Source organism: Hemitrygon akajei, chromosome 17, assembly GCF_048418815.1.
Source record: "Hemitrygon akajei chromosome 17, sHemAka1.3, whole genome shotgun sequence".
NCBI lineage: Eukaryota > Metazoa > Chordata > Chondrichthyes > Myliobatiformes > Dasyatidae > Hemitrygon > Hemitrygon akajei.
This window is the reverse complement of record NC_133140.1, coordinates 59424493-59444563: the sequence shown is the minus strand read 5'-3', so window position 1 is coordinate 59444563 and position 20071 is coordinate 59424493. Positions and strand designations below refer to the sequence as shown.

The 20071-nt window shown below is 38.1% G+C and overlaps 2 protein-coding genes across 2 annotated transcripts in view; one reads left to right on the top strand and one right to left on the bottom strand.

The window, feature by feature from the left end:
* The window catches only part of piezo1 (piezo type mechanosensitive ion channel component 1 (Er blood group)), a 285867-nt gene extending 283460 nt beyond the window's left edge, over nucleotides 1–2407 (top strand). The window contains exon 52 of the mRNA XM_073070242.1: nucleotides 1006–2407. Within this exon, the coding sequence (XP_072926343.1) occupies nucleotides 1006–1255 (250 nt within the window). The 3' untranslated portion in view covers nucleotides 1256–2407. The remainder of the gene's footprint in view (nucleotides 1–1005) is intronic.
* An 8132-nt stretch (nucleotides 2408–10539) lies between these two features.
* ctu2 (cytosolic thiouridylase subunit 2 homolog (S. pombe)) overlaps nucleotides 10540–20071 on the bottom strand; it is a 46985-nt gene continuing 37453 nt past the window's right edge. The window contains exons 10-15 of the mRNA XM_073070240.1: nucleotides 19648–19739; nucleotides 19166–19266; nucleotides 18709–18880; nucleotides 17738–17804; nucleotides 12207–12265; nucleotides 10540–10949 (exon numbers count right to left, since the gene is read on the bottom strand). Coding sequence (XP_072926341.1) covers nucleotides 10877–10949; nucleotides 12207–12265; nucleotides 17738–17804; nucleotides 18709–18880; nucleotides 19166–19266; nucleotides 19648–19739 — 564 coding nt within the window. The 3' untranslated portion in view covers nucleotides 10540–10876. The remainder of the gene's footprint in view (nucleotides 10950–12206; nucleotides 12266–17737; nucleotides 17805–18708; nucleotides 18881–19165; nucleotides 19267–19647; nucleotides 19740–20071) is intronic.

Below are 20071 nucleotides of genomic sequence, written 5' to 3'. Positions count from 1 at the left end.
GCCTCTACTGTCTCATTGAGTGGCTTCATTAACGTCTTCAATCAAAGGAACCTACAACTTACAGAACGGTAGAATTACCAGTGATAACTTTCCCCTTCATCCACCCGATATGTAAATTTATTGATAAACAATCTTCACTTGTTTTAGCAAAGAGTAAAATTTTTATTCAAAAACATTATTAAGTACTTAATAAGTTTTAAAATTCTAACTTCTGACATTCCACATCACCTAAGCCAATGAAATAATTCTGAGGCATTGGTGTAGTTGAGGGAAGGGTCCTTCAGATCCCTTTGAGTTCTGCTGTTAAAAGTGCTCCTTTCTGGAGAGTAGCTGGAACACACCACCAAAGGAATCCTGACCACCATATGTTGGGCAGCACAACTACAGGTGAACAACGTTTTTTAAGATTCAAGATTGTTTGCCATTGTTCAGTACACATTATAAAGGAAAATGAAATGATTGTTACTCCAAGTCCAATGCAGCATAAAAAGCACTACTAAGTAAAAAAGCATAATAAAAAAAAGAACAAAAAATATAATAAATAACATGATTGAAATCTGCAGGTATGAGAGACTGCCTGTATACTTGCTTTGTAGAAAGCTTATGGTTCTGTAAAGCTTTCCCAGTGCGACCTGGCTTTAAAGAAATGAAATAACAGGTCTTGTATCGAATGAGAGTCAATCTAATGTTGAATCGCAATCAAGAGAAAATCTGCAGATGCTGGAAATCAAAGTATTACACACAAAATGCTGGAGGAACTCAGCAGGCCAGGCAGTATCTGTGGAAAGGAATAAACAGTCAACGTTTCAGGCCAAGATCCTTCATCAGGACTGATAAAGGGTCTCGGCCCGAAACGGAGACAGTTTACTCTTTTCCATAGATGCATGCTGGGGTCCTCCAGCATTTTATGTGTATTACCTCAACGTAATGTTGATCATATTTCCAAATGGAGAGTCTTGCTGAAATGGATTGTTTTGCCTTACCTGGATTTTCTTTTTTTTCCAGAATAATGGGTCTTTACATCTCAATCGTGCTGGTTGTTGGGAAGTTCGTGCGAGGCTTCTTCAGTGAAATCTCCTATTCCATTATGTTTGAAGAGCTGCCTTGTGTGGATCGTATCTTAAAACTCTGCCATGATATTTTCCTTGTGAGAGAGAATGGAGAATTGGAAGTGGAAGAAGAGCTCTATGCCAAGCTGATCTTCTTGTACAGATCACCAGAAACAATGATTAAGTGGACTAGAGAGAAGGATTAACAATACTCTTTCTTCGTATTTCTTTCTTTCTGCTTTTGTCCCTATTTTATCCTCCTCTTCTGGCACTCTCACCCCTCTCTACTGAGCCGAGATGAACATGCACATCCTGTTCGATTACAAATTTACCTCAGATGGTCACAAACCTCTTATGCTGCCTTTAGTCGCTGTTGTTTATTTCTGGAGAAGGGATTTTCCTTCACTGGTGTTAGTACAATGAACTTAATGCCCAAGAACACAAACACTATCCAAGGAGTTGTACTTAAACCCTGAAATGAATCAGTGGCAATGTTATATTGCTTAAGACTGCATATTGAATAGAGGAGAAACTAGGCTGCCTTCTTGCTATCTTTGGTCCGAGTTTTTGTTTTATTAAATGCTCATTTTGACCAGCTGTGTAGTTTGGGTCAGAGTGACAGGACAGGTTGTTTATCCAGTGCAGCTGGGAGAGCGAAACCTATTGTTGCTCTCATGGGGCTTGAGGGCACTTGAGGAAGACTGACAATACAGTTGTACTTTATGATGGACAAAATTTCAAGTTGTTCACAGTCCTGCAAACAAACCTCAAGGAAGTTGAGACTTCAGGCGTTATTGACACATTTTTATATTTTTTAAAAAAGAATATTTTTGGGAAAAAAATGCTTGCCAGAAGATCATTTGTTCAAAAATCTTATTGATGTCATGAAACACTGTAGATGTAGATAAGGAGTCCCAAAGGAACTCTCATTAAAATTTTATACGGTGAGAACAATCAGTGGAAAGGTGTCAGATTAAATGTAGGAAGTCAGATTGCTTCAGATTATGACTTTATCAGTATGATACTGCAACATCATAGTTGTATCAAATGACCATTTTCTTCTATATCTTGTTTATTTTGCATATCTCAAACTGATGAATTTATGGCCCAGTGTCTTTTTCCAAAAGTGCCTTTGATTCTCTCTCTAATCTGGCTGCAATAAAATTACTATTTTGGAATAACTTTAATGTTCAATAGGGCTTTTGTGCAAAAAAAAACCCAGTAATAAAACTCTTAAAGTATTGTTGCAGTTGATGTAATTACAAAATATCCATATATTATATATATTATATAAATGAAAAGTATTTGTAAGGAATATTGATACTCTGTTTCTAAATTAAAGAAGTAATTTGAATGACTATGATTGTGTATTTTCCTAATTGTGGAAAGAAAATTGGTTCCTTGTCTGGGCCAGCCCAACAACTGGCACACGAGCTAACGTAACTTTAATCGCCTTGCGTTTAAAGTTTAATGGCATTATCCTTGTTATTGGATGAGGGAATAACAAATTTTAAAATCTGCTTTAAAAAGCATCTCCAATCTGATTTGATATGTTCTCTTGCTTCGTTCTAGTGTTCCTTGTTAAATCTAAATCTGACAGACTGCAATATGCTCAGCTAAAATCACATTATTATCATTATTACAAAATTCAGTAACGCAGAAATGTTCAGGCAAAATTCTAAATTATTGGGGGAGGCAAATATCCTACTTAAAGCGCTTAATCAGAGCTTAATATTTTATTCACAGGAATTTGCAGCTCAGTTACTGAGTTTAACCATTTCCTCTGGAGATCTCCCTCTCCTTGCTTTGAAGAAATTGCCTGAAATTTAAAAGTATTTAAGAAACCAAAGGCTGTAAATGTTCCATGGACTTTGGTGACCTAGATTAAACTGCAGGAGATGGAAGTTCAGTGTGCAATTGAATAGTTTATTCTTAAGATAAACCATGGCTTATTACTCCCCTTAGTGATTTGATTAATATAATTATAATTAAAATCTATAACTTTTTAAATATAAATATGTCTATCATTTATTCTGTTTTGAAATTTTTGTTACTTGTAATCTATTCAGTTTCATTTGTGTCTATTATTATAAACTTACTTTGTACCAAGGATGATCAAATCTTGAAGTATTAAACAATAGTGCAGGAAAATAATGTAATGCCTTCAGTTTCAGTCAGAATGAGACAGATCCTGCAAGTGACATGATTTATAAATGTGAAAAAGGTAGCATTATTTCACACCTTATTATGTTCATCCTAAGTTAATTGTCACAACTCACATTTTTTTCTTTGCCATTTAATTTTTGTAGACTTTTTTTTAGGCTGAAGCTTGCAGTCTTCAATTGAGCAGGTAACCAAGGCACTTTAAAGGGGGATCCTTTCTTTTTAATTGTAATTGTCACCTTTTCAATTGAAATGAATTAAATTCTGTTGCTTGAACTGGGAGCTCATTGTGTGAATAAAGGCAGAGACTCCGAAATCACAACTGGGTTATGCACAGCAGATTGCAGGGGCTTCAGCGTGTGGGCTTTGGTGAGTAGCAACAGGGAGCATTTTAACTTCTCGTGCACATAAGTAAAGGTACAGCACGTGGTAGTGGATGCATCCAAACGTTAGGTACTTTGTAACTCTGAGGCTACGTCCACACTATGCCGGATAAATCTGTAACCGAAGCTTTTTCTCTTTGTTTTTACCCGCTGTCCACATTAAAAAGGCATTTTCATCCCCTGAAACCGGAGCTTTTCAGAAACGCTTTCCAGGGTGGGTATTTTTGAAAACACTGCTCGGGCAGATCAGTGTGGATCAGTATCCAGAGACTTTTGAAAACGCTGTTAGATGGCAGCACGCTATTTCATTGTTTTGTTGAACGCAACCTAACAATTTCAGAACAGACGGCAACGAGACTGAAGCCAGAAGAGTTAGAAATGTACTCACCAGATACTTTGACCCATAACTTACTGAATAAATAAGTATACTCACTTTGCCCTGTTTTCTGTCCTTGCTCGTATGAAGGTGGTTTACCTATTTATGCAAGTACTTCTCTGACAATAGGTGTGTAACAGCCTAATGTAACATTGTATGCAAATACAAGATAACACTGATGCAGACATTTTTTATACATTTAACAAGGTGCTTTATTAATGCAACAGAGTTGGTCAGTTTTTCAATGTTCGTCGTCAGCCGGGTCATACAGTCTGTGAACTCCCTGTCAGTTGCCTCCATACGCTCCAGTATTTGTTTTTTTTTTAGTTTTAAGATCTCCTGCGCGAGCCAACAGCTGCCCGTTGTTTAAGTTTTTCTAGTCTGTAGCTACACAAACGCGCACTGTAACGGTGAGATTCAACACCAAATGTCGCTTGTTTTTGGTAGATGTGTCCTGCGCATGCGCAGCAGGAGCTTCACTGAAATCTCCGTTTCAGTGTGGATAGAGATATTTTCAGTAACACATAGTGTGGACGCCTATCGTTTTTACGCAAAATAGGCGTTTTCAAAATTGTCCGGTCTAGTGTGGATGTAGCCTAACTCTTTCAAGTTCTTGGACTACAGTAGCTGATGTTTAAAGTAGGAAGTTTGTTTTTATAGCAGAAACAGAACTCCAAACTAAAGAACATGGCAGGAGAATTTGGGACTCTTGAAATGCACCTGCCGTTAAATGTGGGAATTCTGGATTTCTGAGTCACGGCGTGTGCAGAAGTGTATCTGGTTGCAGCTCCTCAATGACTGACTGACTCCCACTGTTCAGCTGGAGCTGTGGATGGAATCACTACGCTGCATGTTTAGTGAGCTGGTTACATGGACAATGATAGCTGCACAGACAGAAAAGTGGTGGGTGGCCACCAAGGATAGTAGTGAAGGCAGGTTGTACAGGAGACCCGAATGTCCATCCCCTTTCAAACGGAGATACTATGTGATGCACCATCAATAACTCACTCTGAGACGTAAAGGCGAGATATCGGCTTTTATTGACTGGAAGAAGGAACAAGCAGTGAGTGACCACCATACTACATCCTGGAGACAGAGAGGCCAGGCTCAGACCTCCATCCCCTTTATACAGGGGTCTGTGGGAGGAGCCACAGGAGCAGTCAGCAGGGGGCGTGTCCAGACAGGTATATGTAGTTCACCACACTATGGTGGATGTTGTTAGGGTGATGGATCCTGGGGGAAAACAGCAACAACCAAGCTTGTGGCATCCATGTTGGCTCAACTGCACAGTGGGGAAGGAATTGTCTTTATATATGGTAATTACTTACACCCAATTTGCAGGAAATGACAAAGGAATATAATCAATGGGTGTAAAATATGCTGCCAATTAATTATGGGTTTGTTTTGTACTTCCTAGTGAGGTGAATTTAAAATTAGGTTTTAATGTGTTTAATTTATTGACAAAAATGTTATGTCATAAGTCAGTATCTTGCAAATGGGAACACTATCAGAATATGATTTGTAAAATACTCTAAAATTGATGAAAGGAAATATTACAAAATGGATTGGGAATGTTGTATCCATAACTTATTAAATGACATTGTTTCTGGTGATGTGATTTATTTCAGAGCTAATGTGTTTAACAACTCATAGCTTGATCAATTTTTGACATACTTAAAGTGTTCCCTCTAATATTTATATTGGGGGGATTGAATTAGGTGGGCACTTTAAATTACAAACACAAGAAAGTTTTCCAATGCTGAAAATCAAAAGCCACATGAACAAATTGCAGGCCAGGCAGCATCAATGGAAAAGAATAAACAGTTGATGTTTTGGGCTGAGACCCCTCCTCAGGTCTCAACAGGCACTTTAACGTATTTAGGTGGTACATTTTATGAACAGTTTAATGCTGGTACCTAAGTCTTGCAGTTCAGCTTAAAGCAAGTTACTCACACCATGAGATCAGCTTAGTGACTAGTTAGATGATATTTCTTGTGAAAAAGATAAACCATTTACTGTCAGAAAATTTGTGACATTTAGAATTTGCTAGGGATTTAATCCTCCTGTACAGCTTACAGTTTTCTGTTCTGTTCTGTTTTCAATACATTATCACAAACTTTTATGGCCATCATTTCACTCTCTACTGAACTAAATTTTAAATATTGAATTTTAGGTGTTTGACAATAATATTCATACCACTTTTAAAACTATGAAATTAAATTTCTCATAGTCAATACAAACCCAATTTTCATATTTTTTTCATTCATTCATGGATGGGGATATTGCTGATGAAACCAGCATTCATTATCGATCCTGAATTGACCTCTACAAAGAAGCTTGCTAAGTTTTTAGAAATAGTTAGGTATAATGCTGTATCTGGAGATGCACATAGGCCAGAGCTTGAAAGATTTCTTCTGAAGCACATTGGTGAACCAGATATTGTTCTGCAATAACACAGTAGGTTACTGAGATTTTTTAAATTGCAGATTTATTATGTTTTCTTTGGATGCAGATCTAGTAATTTAATCAATATGTTGCCTGTCTTTTAGAATTGCATTTTTGAAAATTTACTTGACAAGCTTATTAGTCTGAGCAATTATTTATTTTATCTCTTGCAGTTTAATTAGTTTGTATAAAAATGGTCATTGCAGTCATCACGAGTACCACAAACTTTTTGATCAATGTTAATCTGTACCTGTTCCTAGTTGTGCTTATAAATTCAGACCTGAGTTATTTTATGATAAAGTAAATTTGGTGTCCATAATGCTAAATATGCATTTCTTAAGTTATAATTCATAAAGGTTTATATAGTTGCATGTTAAATCTAAGAGTTAAAATGCCATGTTTCATATTGGAGTTTGTTTACTATTGTCACAGGTACCATGATAAGTGAAAGGTTTTTCTTGTATACTGATCATACAGATCAGATCATTGCAGTGTATCAAGACAGAACAATATAAATGCAGAATGAAGTTTAACAGTTAGCATCCAGTGCAGCTAATCAATAAGGTGCAGAGGTAAGAGGTAGACTGTGAGGCTAAGAGTCCATCTTCTTGTACTAGGAAACCAATTAGTGATCTTATAATGCAAGGTAGAAACTGTCCATGAGGCTGGTATTATGAGCTTTCATGCTTTGTATCTTCTACCCAGTGAAAGAGAGAATGTCCAGGGTGGGAGGGATCTTTGATAATGCAGTAGGAAGTATAGCAATCCATGGAGGATTGATTAGCTTCAATGATGTGTTGAGAAGTGGTCACAACTCTGTAGTTTCTTGTAGTCACATACAATGCAGTTGCCATACCAAGCCATTACACAACCAAATTGAATGCTACCATGGTGCACCTATTAAAAATTCGCAAGGGTCGATTGGAACTTGCCAAATTTGTTTTTAAAAGGCTTCTTACTGTATCTCTACATCTATGTTGTAGTGAAGATATTTTTAATTGTTATGCCTGCAGCCCCCTCTGTGAGAATCGCAAGATCACTATTGGGTTGGGTCAGGGGACCCAGGAAATGAGAGAGAGACGTGCAGAATGCCTCGTTCCCTGGCGATTCAAAGCCACGGGACATGGCCATTGTCTCTTGGAGACACATTTGTGGATCGAGATGCTATGCTACGTGAACGCCCTCAGGCAAAAGTGGGCTGGGTGAGAAAGAGATTGCATCACCCCAACCTGATTGACATCTACAACCCTGCAAGTCAGGATAAAAGAGGGTCTGTAGGAACAGCCCCTCAGACGCACCAGAAGAAACACTAGCGATCCCGTAAGAGCGGGAAGCCGTTTGAAGGAGGCCACGTGCGTTCAGTTCCGTTGCTTGGAACTGGTGGCTGGAACCACGGAAAACGGCTTTTAGCTAGCAACGGGGAAATCAACTCCCCCGACTCAAAGGACTGGCATCATAAAAGACCTGGGCAAGTTTAAAACCGTCTCTCTTGAACCCAAAGAGCTGCAGCTTGAATGACAGTGACTTTTATATTTCCATCGGACAATACATTATCCCCGATAAGAGCTATTTCTTATTGATTATTATTATTATACCCACGCTTTTAGATTTAGTATTGACGACGTATATTATCTGTATGTTTGCATTAATCTTATTTTGTGCCCCTTTATCAATAAATACTTTTAAAAATAGTACCATCAGACTTCAACGGACCTCTCTATCTTTGCTGGTAAGTGACCAGGTACGGGGTACGTAACATAATGAACTATCATGTATCATTACTTATCATAATTTACTAATTCCAGAGTTATTGTTTGTACAGCTATCTGCATTAGTTGCACAGGAAATATTGATAAAATGTAAAAAGCACTAGTTACAAAATGTAGATTGAGTAGCTCGCTTCACATATCTATTTCTATCTTCATCTGGGACAAATGGTGAATCAGAATGTAACCTCTGGTACAGGAAAAAAAGCCGATGAAGAGATCTCCATTCTTTGAGTGAGCTGGGGTTGGTAGAGTGTGGTGAAGAGGTGCTGTAACAATTAAAACGCAACTCTCTTTCATTGGGCTGTGATGTTTAAAAATGCAAATGTTACTACAATACAGATTTTGTTGATAATGCAGATTTTGTTAATATGATATGCTATTTAGACAAAACAGACTTTAAAGGTTATCATAATTTCTATATGTTGGGATTTTACTGCTATTGAAGTCTTAAAGCAAATCCTTGTGAAACTTGGTTTACTTGCAATTCAAATAATGAACTTCAATTTAAGAATTCTCTTTATTAGTGCAGAAAGCTTACAAAGCATTTGGACAGGAACTTAACAGGAAATTGAACAGAATTAGTAATACTGTGGCATTTGGCACAGAGTCATGTGCAAAAAGAGGGCCTTTGTCGCTTCTATCAAACACTGGCAGCTGTTATTTGGGGGGGGCGGGGGGGAGAGAAGTGAGTCAGTATTTATCCTGCCTTAACTAGTGGTAGTCTGCTTTGGAACTTTGGGAAAATACAGGTGAGGTGAGACAACATCATACAGAATCCACACTTGGACCTAGCCTAATCAATTCTTGTACTATGAGTGGTACACTCAATGTGGATACTGCATCCAAGACATACACTAGTTATTGACTTGTTCTCAAGCCCTAGTGCTCCTGGGCTTTTGTTTTTGGATGAACTGAGAAAGTATTTTCCTTGAAAAGCTGACAGTAGAAAAAGTGTGCATGCACAATTTATGACCTTGTTTACTGTGTGACTGCCACCAGTTTCCAGTGTGACTAATTGCTTGTGGAATTTAAGTACAGAAAGTGATGTTTTCTGTTAAATGCAGTAGGTTACATCTATCCATTCAATTTCATGTTTTTTTTCTTGAACTGATATTTTAACAACTATCACTTGTTTCTTCAAATACTTAGTGATCTCTTGTATGTTGTAAGGTGGGTGGAAGGTGTTGGGGTATATGGCTTTTTTCCCTAGTGCAGCAGAAAGAAAACTGGAGATGTTTCATATCTTTTTCTTCTCAAATCATACTGGGTAGACTGGCTTGGGGAAAAGTTACAAAAGTGCAGATGTTAGAAGAACTCAGTCAAGTAGTATCTATGGAAAGAGAAAAAAATTAACATTTCAAAGTCTGAACTGTGGGAAAAGTAGAACAGTTACAGTTTACAAAGGACAGGTGGGGGGGATAAAGTGAAATGTAAGGCGAGAGCATGAGACTGCAAATGCTGAAATTCAGAGTGGTAATACCTTGGGGAACTCAGCAGGTTGAGCAACATCTCCAGGTGCAGGAAGGAATTGTCAAAGATTTTAGGTCGAACCTCTGAATCACACATAAATGCAGATTAAACGGATCAGAAGATGAGGAGCACGAGCACTGACCATTAGGAGAGTATGTCCATTTTTATAAGATTGCAAAATGTTTAGAATATTGTTGCAAAAGAAAAAAGACCTTCGGTCAGAATTTTAAAGTGGATATCATTTCTAAAACTAGTATAAGTAAAACCAAATTATAGAGATACAGATTGCTTGTAAATGGAGTTTATTCAAGCTTTGAAGAAAAATGGCATGTCTGGTTTGAGTACTGTTTGTGAGGTCAAATACAATTTCTGAAATTTGCCATAATTTGCTTTCCTTTTCAACTATTTAATTTTTCCATTCAGTATTTAATAATCCTGACATAGAAAGATACAACATAGAAACATACCCTTCCATTTTGACCATCAAGCACTCATAAATTCTGAGTAACCCCCCCCCCCCCACAATTCCATCTATCACTCATCTACACACTATGGGCATTTTACGGTGGCCCATTAGCCTAGCAAACCACATTTTCAGGGATGTAAGAGGGAACTAGAGCATCCAAAGGGAAACCTACATGCATACAGGGGAAACATGCAAATTCCACACGCACAGCACTGGAGATCAAGATTGAACTTGGGTCAGTCACTGGAGAGATGCCTGTTTTTGTTTTCAGTTGGACACTATAAAAGTGCTGTTTTATAATGAAATGTAGGTTAAACCAATCAGTTCTCTTTTTAATCAAAATGATAACAACAAATGTAAACCTTAAAAATAACAATCTTTAAAAGTAATGCAATAGAAAATCTCACCACTCTATATGTAGGAACAGTTTTAGAATTTAATATTTCAACAAATTTATTTACAAATGGGACATTTTAATGTTGAGGCAAACTTAAAGAGCAGCACAAAGTAAGTATACAAACCAATGATTATAAATCAGACTAAAACATCAGTGTTGTGATTGTTATAATACATAGACAATCTGCATTGTATTTGCTGTAAATTCCTAGGATTGAACATGGAAACCTAATTATTTAAACTCCAAGTGCCAGAATGACAAGGCAAGTTGCAATTCATAATTTATTCAGAACACATCTGTTTCTGCTACATGGATAGTCAGTACATAATCTCCAATATGGCAAATTCAGGCAGACTGGTCAAGAGCTTGCAGCATCGGTTTCCTTCTCGGGAGCCAACAGGAACTCCTTGATCTGCTCCTTCACCTGTGCTCTAAAACAAACCACATCAGATTTGTCAATTACCATTTCCATTTTGCGTGCAACTTTCAATATAAGAGTTCAGCTCAACAGAGAATAAACATTAAATCCAAATTTAGTTATCAGCTCCAATTTTCAATCACAGGATTGAAATAAGCTGCAGAAGGTTGTAAACTCAGTCAGCTCTATCATGGGCACTAGCCTCCCCAGGATTCGAAACATCTTCAAGGAGCAATGCCTCATCCATGATTACGGACCCCACTCAATGATTCAGGAATAATTTCTCCCCCTCAGCCATCTGATTTCTGAAAGGACAGTGAACCCATGAACACTACTTTTCTTTTTGCGCTACTTATTTCATTTAACTTCTTAATTGCAGTAGATATATAAAAAATTGTTATTATTATGTATGGCAATGTACTGCTGCCTCTGAACAACAAATTTCACGACACGTGCCTGTGATATGAAAGCTGATTCTGATCTGGTTTTTAAGATGGATACATTGCAAATGCTTGGCTTTCTCAATATTGCCAATGAATCAATAGTTAGAAATGCTCTATCCCTGATGTATTTTTGATACTAAATGAGGTAACCAAGTTCTCTTAATTATACTTCAGTTTTGCTCCTTCACTTTTTTAATAGTGGTATTAAAAATACCACTAAAGTTCCAAATCAGAGTTACTGATCTGATTTTGGGAGAATTGTTGAGGCATGGTATTTTAGATTGCACTTTAAATCTACAGGTTGGCCCTTCACTGTTCATTCTTTTTAGTGATTTGCAAAAGACGTAATGGAAATTTATCAAGTTAACTGAAAAACTGGCAGGGTGAAAGTTTTTAAACTTTGTCCTGGGCCTTTTGACGATGTTATATTACTAGATTTTAGGAAATGTGCAAGGTCACGCATCACTTTTTTTTAGGGAGTCACAGGATTTATTTACAAGAGCTGCCCTTGGCTCTGCTGGTGAACTAATGCAGTAGTAAGCTAACTTCCTTTCAATATTGCAATTGTGGTGAGGAACGAAGTTATCCGTGATAGTGAATTGACATTGTCGGTTGCAAGCAGACCTCCAACTTTTATATTATAGACATGGTGTGTACAGAAAGCAAAGACTGAACATTAATTAGAGTAAGATTATTTTCTACTGCGGAGGGCCAAGATAAATTATACACATAAAAGCTCATTAATTCAACCAAAATTTTACTTTATATATAGCCTAGCAATTTATTTAAATTTATACTTCATCTTAATTCAGTATGTGTAAATTCACCTGCGTTTTCTGCGCTCTGCTTCAGAGAGGACATATTGTGGTAAGAGATCCAGTGACACCTAGAAATGAACAGCCAAATGAAAAAAAATCATTAGTATATTGCTGGCCCAAATATAAGAGTGGAACTTCTTGCAGTTATAGAAGAGAATAAATGAATTTTTATATGTTTTTCTACAACATAATAACTGATATTCTAATTTTCATCAGTCTTCCATGATAATAGTATTGCGATCACTTGAATCGAGTATGATGTTCTCCTAAGGGGTTGCCTATTGGTGGGTCCTCTGTAAAGGCTGATCTGGGATCCACAAATTAGAAACATAGACACATTGAAAACCTACAGCACAATACAGGCCTCTTGCCTCACAAAGCTGTGCCAAACAAGTCCTTCCCTTAGAAATTACCTAGGGTTACCTGTAGCCCACTATTTTTCTAAGCCCCATGTACCTATCCAGGGACCTCTTAAAAGACCCTATCGTATCCACCTCCAGCACTGTCACCGGCAGCTCATTCCATGCACTCACCACTTTCTACACAAAAATTTACTCCTGACATCTCCTCTGTACATACTTCCAAGCACCTTAAAACTGTGCCCTCTCGTGCTAGCCATTTCAGCCCTGGGAAAAAACCTCTGACTATCCACACAATCAATGCCTCTCATCATCTTATACACCTCTATCAGGTCACCTCTTATCCTCCGTCGCTCCAAGGAGAAAAGGCCAAGTTCACTCAACCTATTCTCATAAGGCATCCTTGTCAATCTCCTCTGCACCCTTTCTGTGGTTTCCACATTCTTCCTGTAGTGAGGCAACCAGAACCGAGCACAGTACTCCAAGTGGGGTCTGACCAGGGTCCTATATAGCTGCAACATTACTTCTCAGCTCTTAAACTCAATCCCACGATTGTATCAATGCACTGTATGCCTTCTTAATCACAGTGTCAACCTGCACAGCAGTTTTGAGTGTCCTATGGACTCAGACCCCAAAACCCCTCTGATACGCCACACTGCCAAGAGTCTTACCATTAATACTATATTCTGCCATCATATTTATCCTACCAAAATGAACCTCCCCACACTTATCTGGGTTGAACTCCATCTGCCACTTCTCAGCCCAGTTTTGCATCCCATCAATGTCCTGCTATAACCTCTGACAGCCTTCCACACTCTCCACAACACCCCTACCTTTCTGTCATCAGCAAATTTACTAACCTATCCTTCCACTTCCTCATCCAGGTCATTTATAAAAATCACAAAGAGTAAGGGTCCCAGAACAGATCCCTGAGGCACACCACTGATCACCACCCTCCATGCAGAATATGACCTGTCTTCAACCACTCTCTGCCTTCTGTGGGCAATCCAGTTCTGGATCCATAAAGCAATGTCCCCTTGGATCCCATGCCTCCTTACTTTCTCAATAAGCCTTGCATGGGGTACCTTGTCAAATGCCTTGCTAAAATCCATATACACTACATCCACTGCTCTACCTTCATCAATGTGTTTAGTCACAGCCTCAAAAAATTCAATCAGGCTCTTAAGACATGACCTGCCTTTGACAAAGCCATGCTGACTATTCCTAATCACATTATGCTTCTCCAAATGTTAATAAATCCTGCCTCTCAGGATCTTCTCCATCAACTTACCAGCCACTGAAGTAAGACTCACTGGTCTATAAATTTCCTGAGCTACCTATTTCTGGCGCATTGGGGCACGAGCAAGTGGTGACTGGTTAGTGGCTGGGTCTTTTGATTGTCAGTCTCATCTTTCACAACTACTGTTTGTTCTCTGCAGCACAGCAGAAATCACTGTCATGTAGCACAGCTCCTCTTGAACAGATTTCCTTCAGGTGTAACTATTTCTTCAGGCAGATTTTAATGTTATCCTTGAAGTGTTTCATTTGCATTACTCCAACGGTGGTTGATTTCTGAGTCAATGTCTGCTTTTGAGGAGAGAATGCTGCCAAGGTAGGGAAAGTGGTTTACTTTTTCAAAGGTGTTATCATCGTCTGTTATGGAGGTCTGGATAAATGGCTGGTTGGGCAGTGGCTGATGTAGGACCTGTGTTTTGAACATTAAAAGAAGACAAGAAACAGAGTCCTATTTATTCAGGATACATTGGAGGTCTTCAGAGTGATCTATGGTGGTGGTGTCATCCACATACTGAAGATCCTTTATAGTGGTGGTGCTGACCTTGTCTATTCTAGACATGAATGGGGATTCCTTGTGACAGGTCTTGGGTCTTGGCCAATGAGGTGAAATGTGGCAGGAATAAAGATTGCAAATAGGGAGCTGCAATGATACAGTTCTGTTAGACTTGTGTTGACAGTGAAGGGTTCTGATTCAGTACCACTATGGCTGACATACCAATACGCAATAGTGTCAGTATTTCTAAGTCCTTGTCAGGGCAGCCATGTCTTGATAGTATATGCCAGAGAGCTTGACAGTCTAGTGTATCAAATGCTTTTGTCAAATTTACGAAAGCCAAGTACAAGTGTTACCTTTCTTCACAGCATTTTCCTATAATTAGCATGCTGTGAAAATAATGTGCGTAATGCCTCTAGATGGCGGAAACCACACTGACTTCATTTACCTCTGGTGACGTGAAGTTTCTTCAGTGCCACCTAAACAGTCTATGGTTCAGGTTCACAAACACACGAAAACCTGCAGATGCCGGAAATCCAAAGCAACATACACAAATGCTGGAGGAACTCAGCAGGCCAGGCATCTATGAAAAGGAATAAACAGTTGACGTTTTGGGCCAAAACCTTTCATCAGGGTTTTATGTTTATTCCTTTCCATAGGTGCCTGGCCAGCTGAGTTCCTCCAGCATTTTGTACGGTTCAGATTACCACGGATTAAGCCCCCTGCAATCAACTTCTTAACTGCAACAGTACTGCTGAACCAGAGGTTACTAACCAAAGCCTCTAAAGACCTGTGAGAGAAGACATATGGGTTCCTCCCAGAAGAAAAGAGACCCATGAAGCCCTCAGGAGCCTGAAAAGCAACAAAGCCACTGGTCCTGATGGGATCCCAGCAAAGATCCTCGAGGAAGGAGGACCAACACTTCTACGTGCCCTGCTCCAGAAGGTTTGGGAAAAGGAACAACTGCTCTCAGAGCTCAGGGATGTTCTAATAGTGACCATTTTCAAGAAGGGAGACAAGGCAGATTGTGGCAATTACACAAGCATCTCCCATTTGTCATCAAGAAACAAAGAGCTAGCACGTATCCTTGTCAACCAACTCCTTCTGCTATTGAAGAAGTACACCCTTTCACTTCCATAAGTGCATAAACACTAAACTTGCTAATATAGAGTTATATGATTGAGGCTGAAAAGGTGCAATTTGCAGCATACTGAAAAGTTTTTCATACACTTTTATTGGAGTTTAACTCTGCACTAATGACAGCTGTCTTTTTTTGAGTCAGTTGTATAGCAAAGAAATGGGCATTCAGCCCACTGTATCTGTGCTGACCATTATGTCCATCAACACTAATCCAATGTTCTTGCATTAATTTAGATGAGTGAATGATGAGCGATCTGGACAGATACACACACTTATTTGAACTAATTGGGTATAATAGAGGTGGAGGAATATTATTCCAACTGAGGTATGTGATCATGGTGTTATACAAGACTCTTGATCTGAAAATGTAGATGGGCTGATTAGTGTGCAGGCAATACAGAAAATAATCTCTGGGGGAAGAGGGTAGAGCAAGAGATAGCAGGTGAATCCGGGTGAGACAGGCAAGTGGGCTGGAAGACGGTGTCCTCTTTCTTTTCAGTCCTGACTGAAGGGTCTAGGGTTGCAACCAGAAATGTTAATTGTCCACTTTCCACCATAGATGCTGCCTGACCCACTGAGTTTCTCCAGCATGTTATGTGTTGCATTCATTGGAGTCATGTTGCATCAGTATAACATTTTGGGCACCATTTGGAGTACTGTGTACAGTTCTGATTGCTACATTATAGGCAGCATGTGGAGGCTGAGGGGTTACAGAATGGTTCCACCAGCGTGTTACCTAGATTAGAAAGTATGAACTGTAGAGTACCGTAGATTCCGGATTATAAGCCGCTACTTTTTTCCCACATTTTGAACAGCTTTGAACTCTGCGGCCTTTAATCCAGAGCGGCTAATACATGGTTTTTTTTCATGCCGCCTCGTAAACATTTTGCCTCGTAACAGTAGACCAATAAAATTGATGAGTAGTTCACAGAGGTCCAATGAAATTGTACGATAAATCAAGCGCACTTTCACAATTAAATTATTGTAAATCAGTCATTTGTACTCACCCTCATCAACATGGAAAACACTCGAAGAAAAGCATTGTGCTGCCTTTATGGCAGTTACTTAGTTTATAATATTTTCGCTTAGTAATTCATTTGTTAGTTAAAGTTAGAAGTGTTTTAACTACCGGGTATATTTGTTTTCTGTACTACATCCCGGGATGCTATGACGTCACACCCGGTTTCGCCGCGTCTTGTGGGATATATACGGGAAGGTGGGGGCATTACGCGAGCGCATCAGACCCGAGCGAAAACGCTGCTTTTAAGTTAAAGGCGATCAATAACTTTTCCTGGTAGGCTGCAGTATATATATTTTTACCAGTCGCTAGGAGATATTGGAATGTTGTTCGTGCTGTTCAGTAAAAAAGTATATGCAACGTAATTTGTGTTACCGATACGTATGTATATTTAAAAGTAGCGGTGCGGCCTTTACAATTAAAAAATTGATTTTATTTCTAAAATTAGAGCCAGCGGCTTTTAATCAGGTGCGCTCTGTAGTCCGGAATCTACGGTAGTTTGACCAACATCATTTTTTCTGGATCATCAAAGGCAGAGGGGAAATCTGACAAGCAGGTAAAATTATGAAAGGAATAGTCCTTTTCCTTACATGGAAACATCAAATAATAGAGGGCACAGCTTTAAGGTAATAGTGGATGGTTTAAAGGAGATTTACTAGTCACGTTTTTATTTTAAGTGGAAATTAGTAAGTGTCTGAAATGCACTGCAAAGGGAAGAGGTGGACGCAGATACAAGAGCAATATTGAAGAGGCATGTAGACAGACACATGAAAAGGCAAGGAATAGAAGGATATTGACCATGCACAGTCAGATGTGCAATTTGTATTAGCATAATGCATAGCACTCACACCAATGGGCCAAAGGGCCTATTCCTGTGCTGTACTGTTCAATATTTTAAGTAATGATAGACAGTTTTAGGCAAAATATAGAATCAATGCAAGTGTGTTGTTAGATACTACAACTACATGCTTTTGAATCTAATTTGATACCTTAAACAGAAACAATATTTATCAAAGCCATTAAATCAGAGCTTATTTTAGAGTTAGAAATATTATCACAATTGATCTAAAGTATTAGCTCTTTCACTCTTCATAGAATGAGAGAGTTAATACGTAAGACTGATTCTGTCTATCTAATGGAGAACTTATTAAATTTTTGTTTTAAATGTATTAAATAAACATCTCTTGAAACAATCGCAGAATTGGGAAATTGGATTTTTTTAATGATGACTCACCATATCTTTGATAGTTAGCCTACAGCTGTAGCAAAGCAGTGCGAGAAGATCAGTAGTTCTATTTCCACTGAAATGATAAACAAATTTTAACTAGTAATTAACTTTCAAAGCCATTGCTATTGCATGAACAAAAAACATAAAACATCTTTTACAAAGCTGCTCTAGGAAAGTGTATAAGCTAACACTGTACCAAAAAAGCATTGCCTTTTAGACAGAGTAATCTTTCAGAGCCTATTTGCTTAAAGGCATAGCTACCAGTAGAAGGACCAAAGTAATAGGGATAAATAAGAGATCAGAAATGGAGTAACAGTTCTTGATGATTAGGAGTAAGAGGAAGAAAGGGGTGATTAAAATTGAGGCCACAATCTTCACAACTGGACACAACAATGAGAATTTTAAATGAGGTATGAGTTGATAAGGAACTAGTATTGGATTAAAGGTATAATGGTTCAGCGCAACCTGCAAAGTTAGGATACAAGCAGCTGTGACTTGAATAAATTTCTTTAGAGGGTGTTAAACAGCATAGCTAATATGAAATGGTTTAATCTAGGGATAACAAAAAACTCAAACAAGCGGTAGGTAGTACATGGGTGTAAATTGGGAGTCTTGACATCTGAAATGATGGGTTGGAAGCTCAGCATGAAGTTCCCAAGAGCTGGATTCAGTCCCAATAACACAGATGGAAACTACAGCTAGAGAAAGAAATTAGTGGCAAGAGTCAATGACAACAGCTTCTGAGTTTAAAATAGATTATTTAGTTTTCAAATGTTAATGCTCTATGATACTGGAATTACATTTGTTTAAAGAATTAGATTGTATCATTTTCCTATTATCTATACTCTCAGTATATCAGAGAATGAATTATTTTTCACTTGGCTATGGATTAAAATCAAGTGGATAATGGAACAGGTGAGGCAGATTTCTATTCTTTTTATCCATCTGAAAACATTTACTTGCTTGTTAACACCTACCAGCTTGTTGAATAGCATGCTGATTCTGACTGCATACCACAACATTTTCCTTTGTCATCTTCTCCATCATTATCACAGCAAGATTGCTCAGTGGCCTTTGGCACCTGATCAGGAAGCCGCTTCAGTGATAATTTTTCTGATATTAGAGTAGCATGAAAAGCCGAGGCTTCCTCTTGAGAGAACACACAATTATGCTTTTAAGAATGTACAAACTTTAAATACCTTTTCTTAGATGTAAAGCACATGCAATTTCAACAATTAATCCATTTCTATGTCTTTTATATGTGATTGACCATTTCTCTTTTGCATATTTTCCAGGCGAATCAAAGAAATATTTTTTTTTAAAAATTAAGTTAGGAAAATTTAAAGAAGCTGTAGAAAATAACTGGAGCTTTTAACACTGACTAAAACATCCTCAAAGCAACGAAGAGGACACCTTTTAACATTTATAACTTACCTATTTTACTGTTCATTGCACAAAGGCACAGTAAGCATTTCTCTGGCTGTTCGGCATCATTGTTCAAATCAGAGCAAACTGTATTCAACTTCTCACTGGTCCTACAAGAAAAAATGGTTACTTGTTTCTACAATGGATTTGCAAACTCACTAAAAATTACAAATTATTTTGATCTTAAACTATGTTCAAGCCCTCTCTTATTTGAACCATGTTATTAAACATGAATATAAGGCATGCTTAGGAAGGAACATTTTGCAAGGAGAATCTCTAATACATTGTTCTTGTGCATCTCTTGGCTTTTAATTAACATTTCTATAAGCTGCAACTGGGAGTAAAATGGGGAAAAATCTGAGGGGAACGAAGGCGTTATCATATAAAACTATGGTTTAAAAGCAGTATTCACATTGTTCCATGTTTTTGCAATGTACTTAAAATTATTTGTGAAGACACTTACAAAGGCTAAAAAGCAGCACAATTCTTACCTGTAAACAGTGCTCACAGTGGATGGGAAATCAGTCTGCAACTTGTTCACGAAACTCTCAGTCAATCGATGGATGCTGGCTTTATCACTGGCCTGCAATTTAGTAGCAGAATTTTTCAAGTTGCTTAGAACAATGACTTTTTTTATTCGGTGCCATCTTTCTGAACCAGTTGGAATGAAATTCCAAAAATTTCATATAGTTTCAAATAGTTTTAGGTAAAGTTATATTCAAAGTCATTGGTATCCATGTGTATTTAGTTTAGTTTTTCAATTAAACTGTTGATAGCTGGTTGCTATCAACAACATACAAGGACAATGGATGTAGTAAAAGAAAACTGAGTTATTGGGATGGAAGAAGTTGAGTTGAGCAGATCGGTCATTGGTGCAGAGGAGAATGATCTTATGAAGGTGTATAAAATCATGAA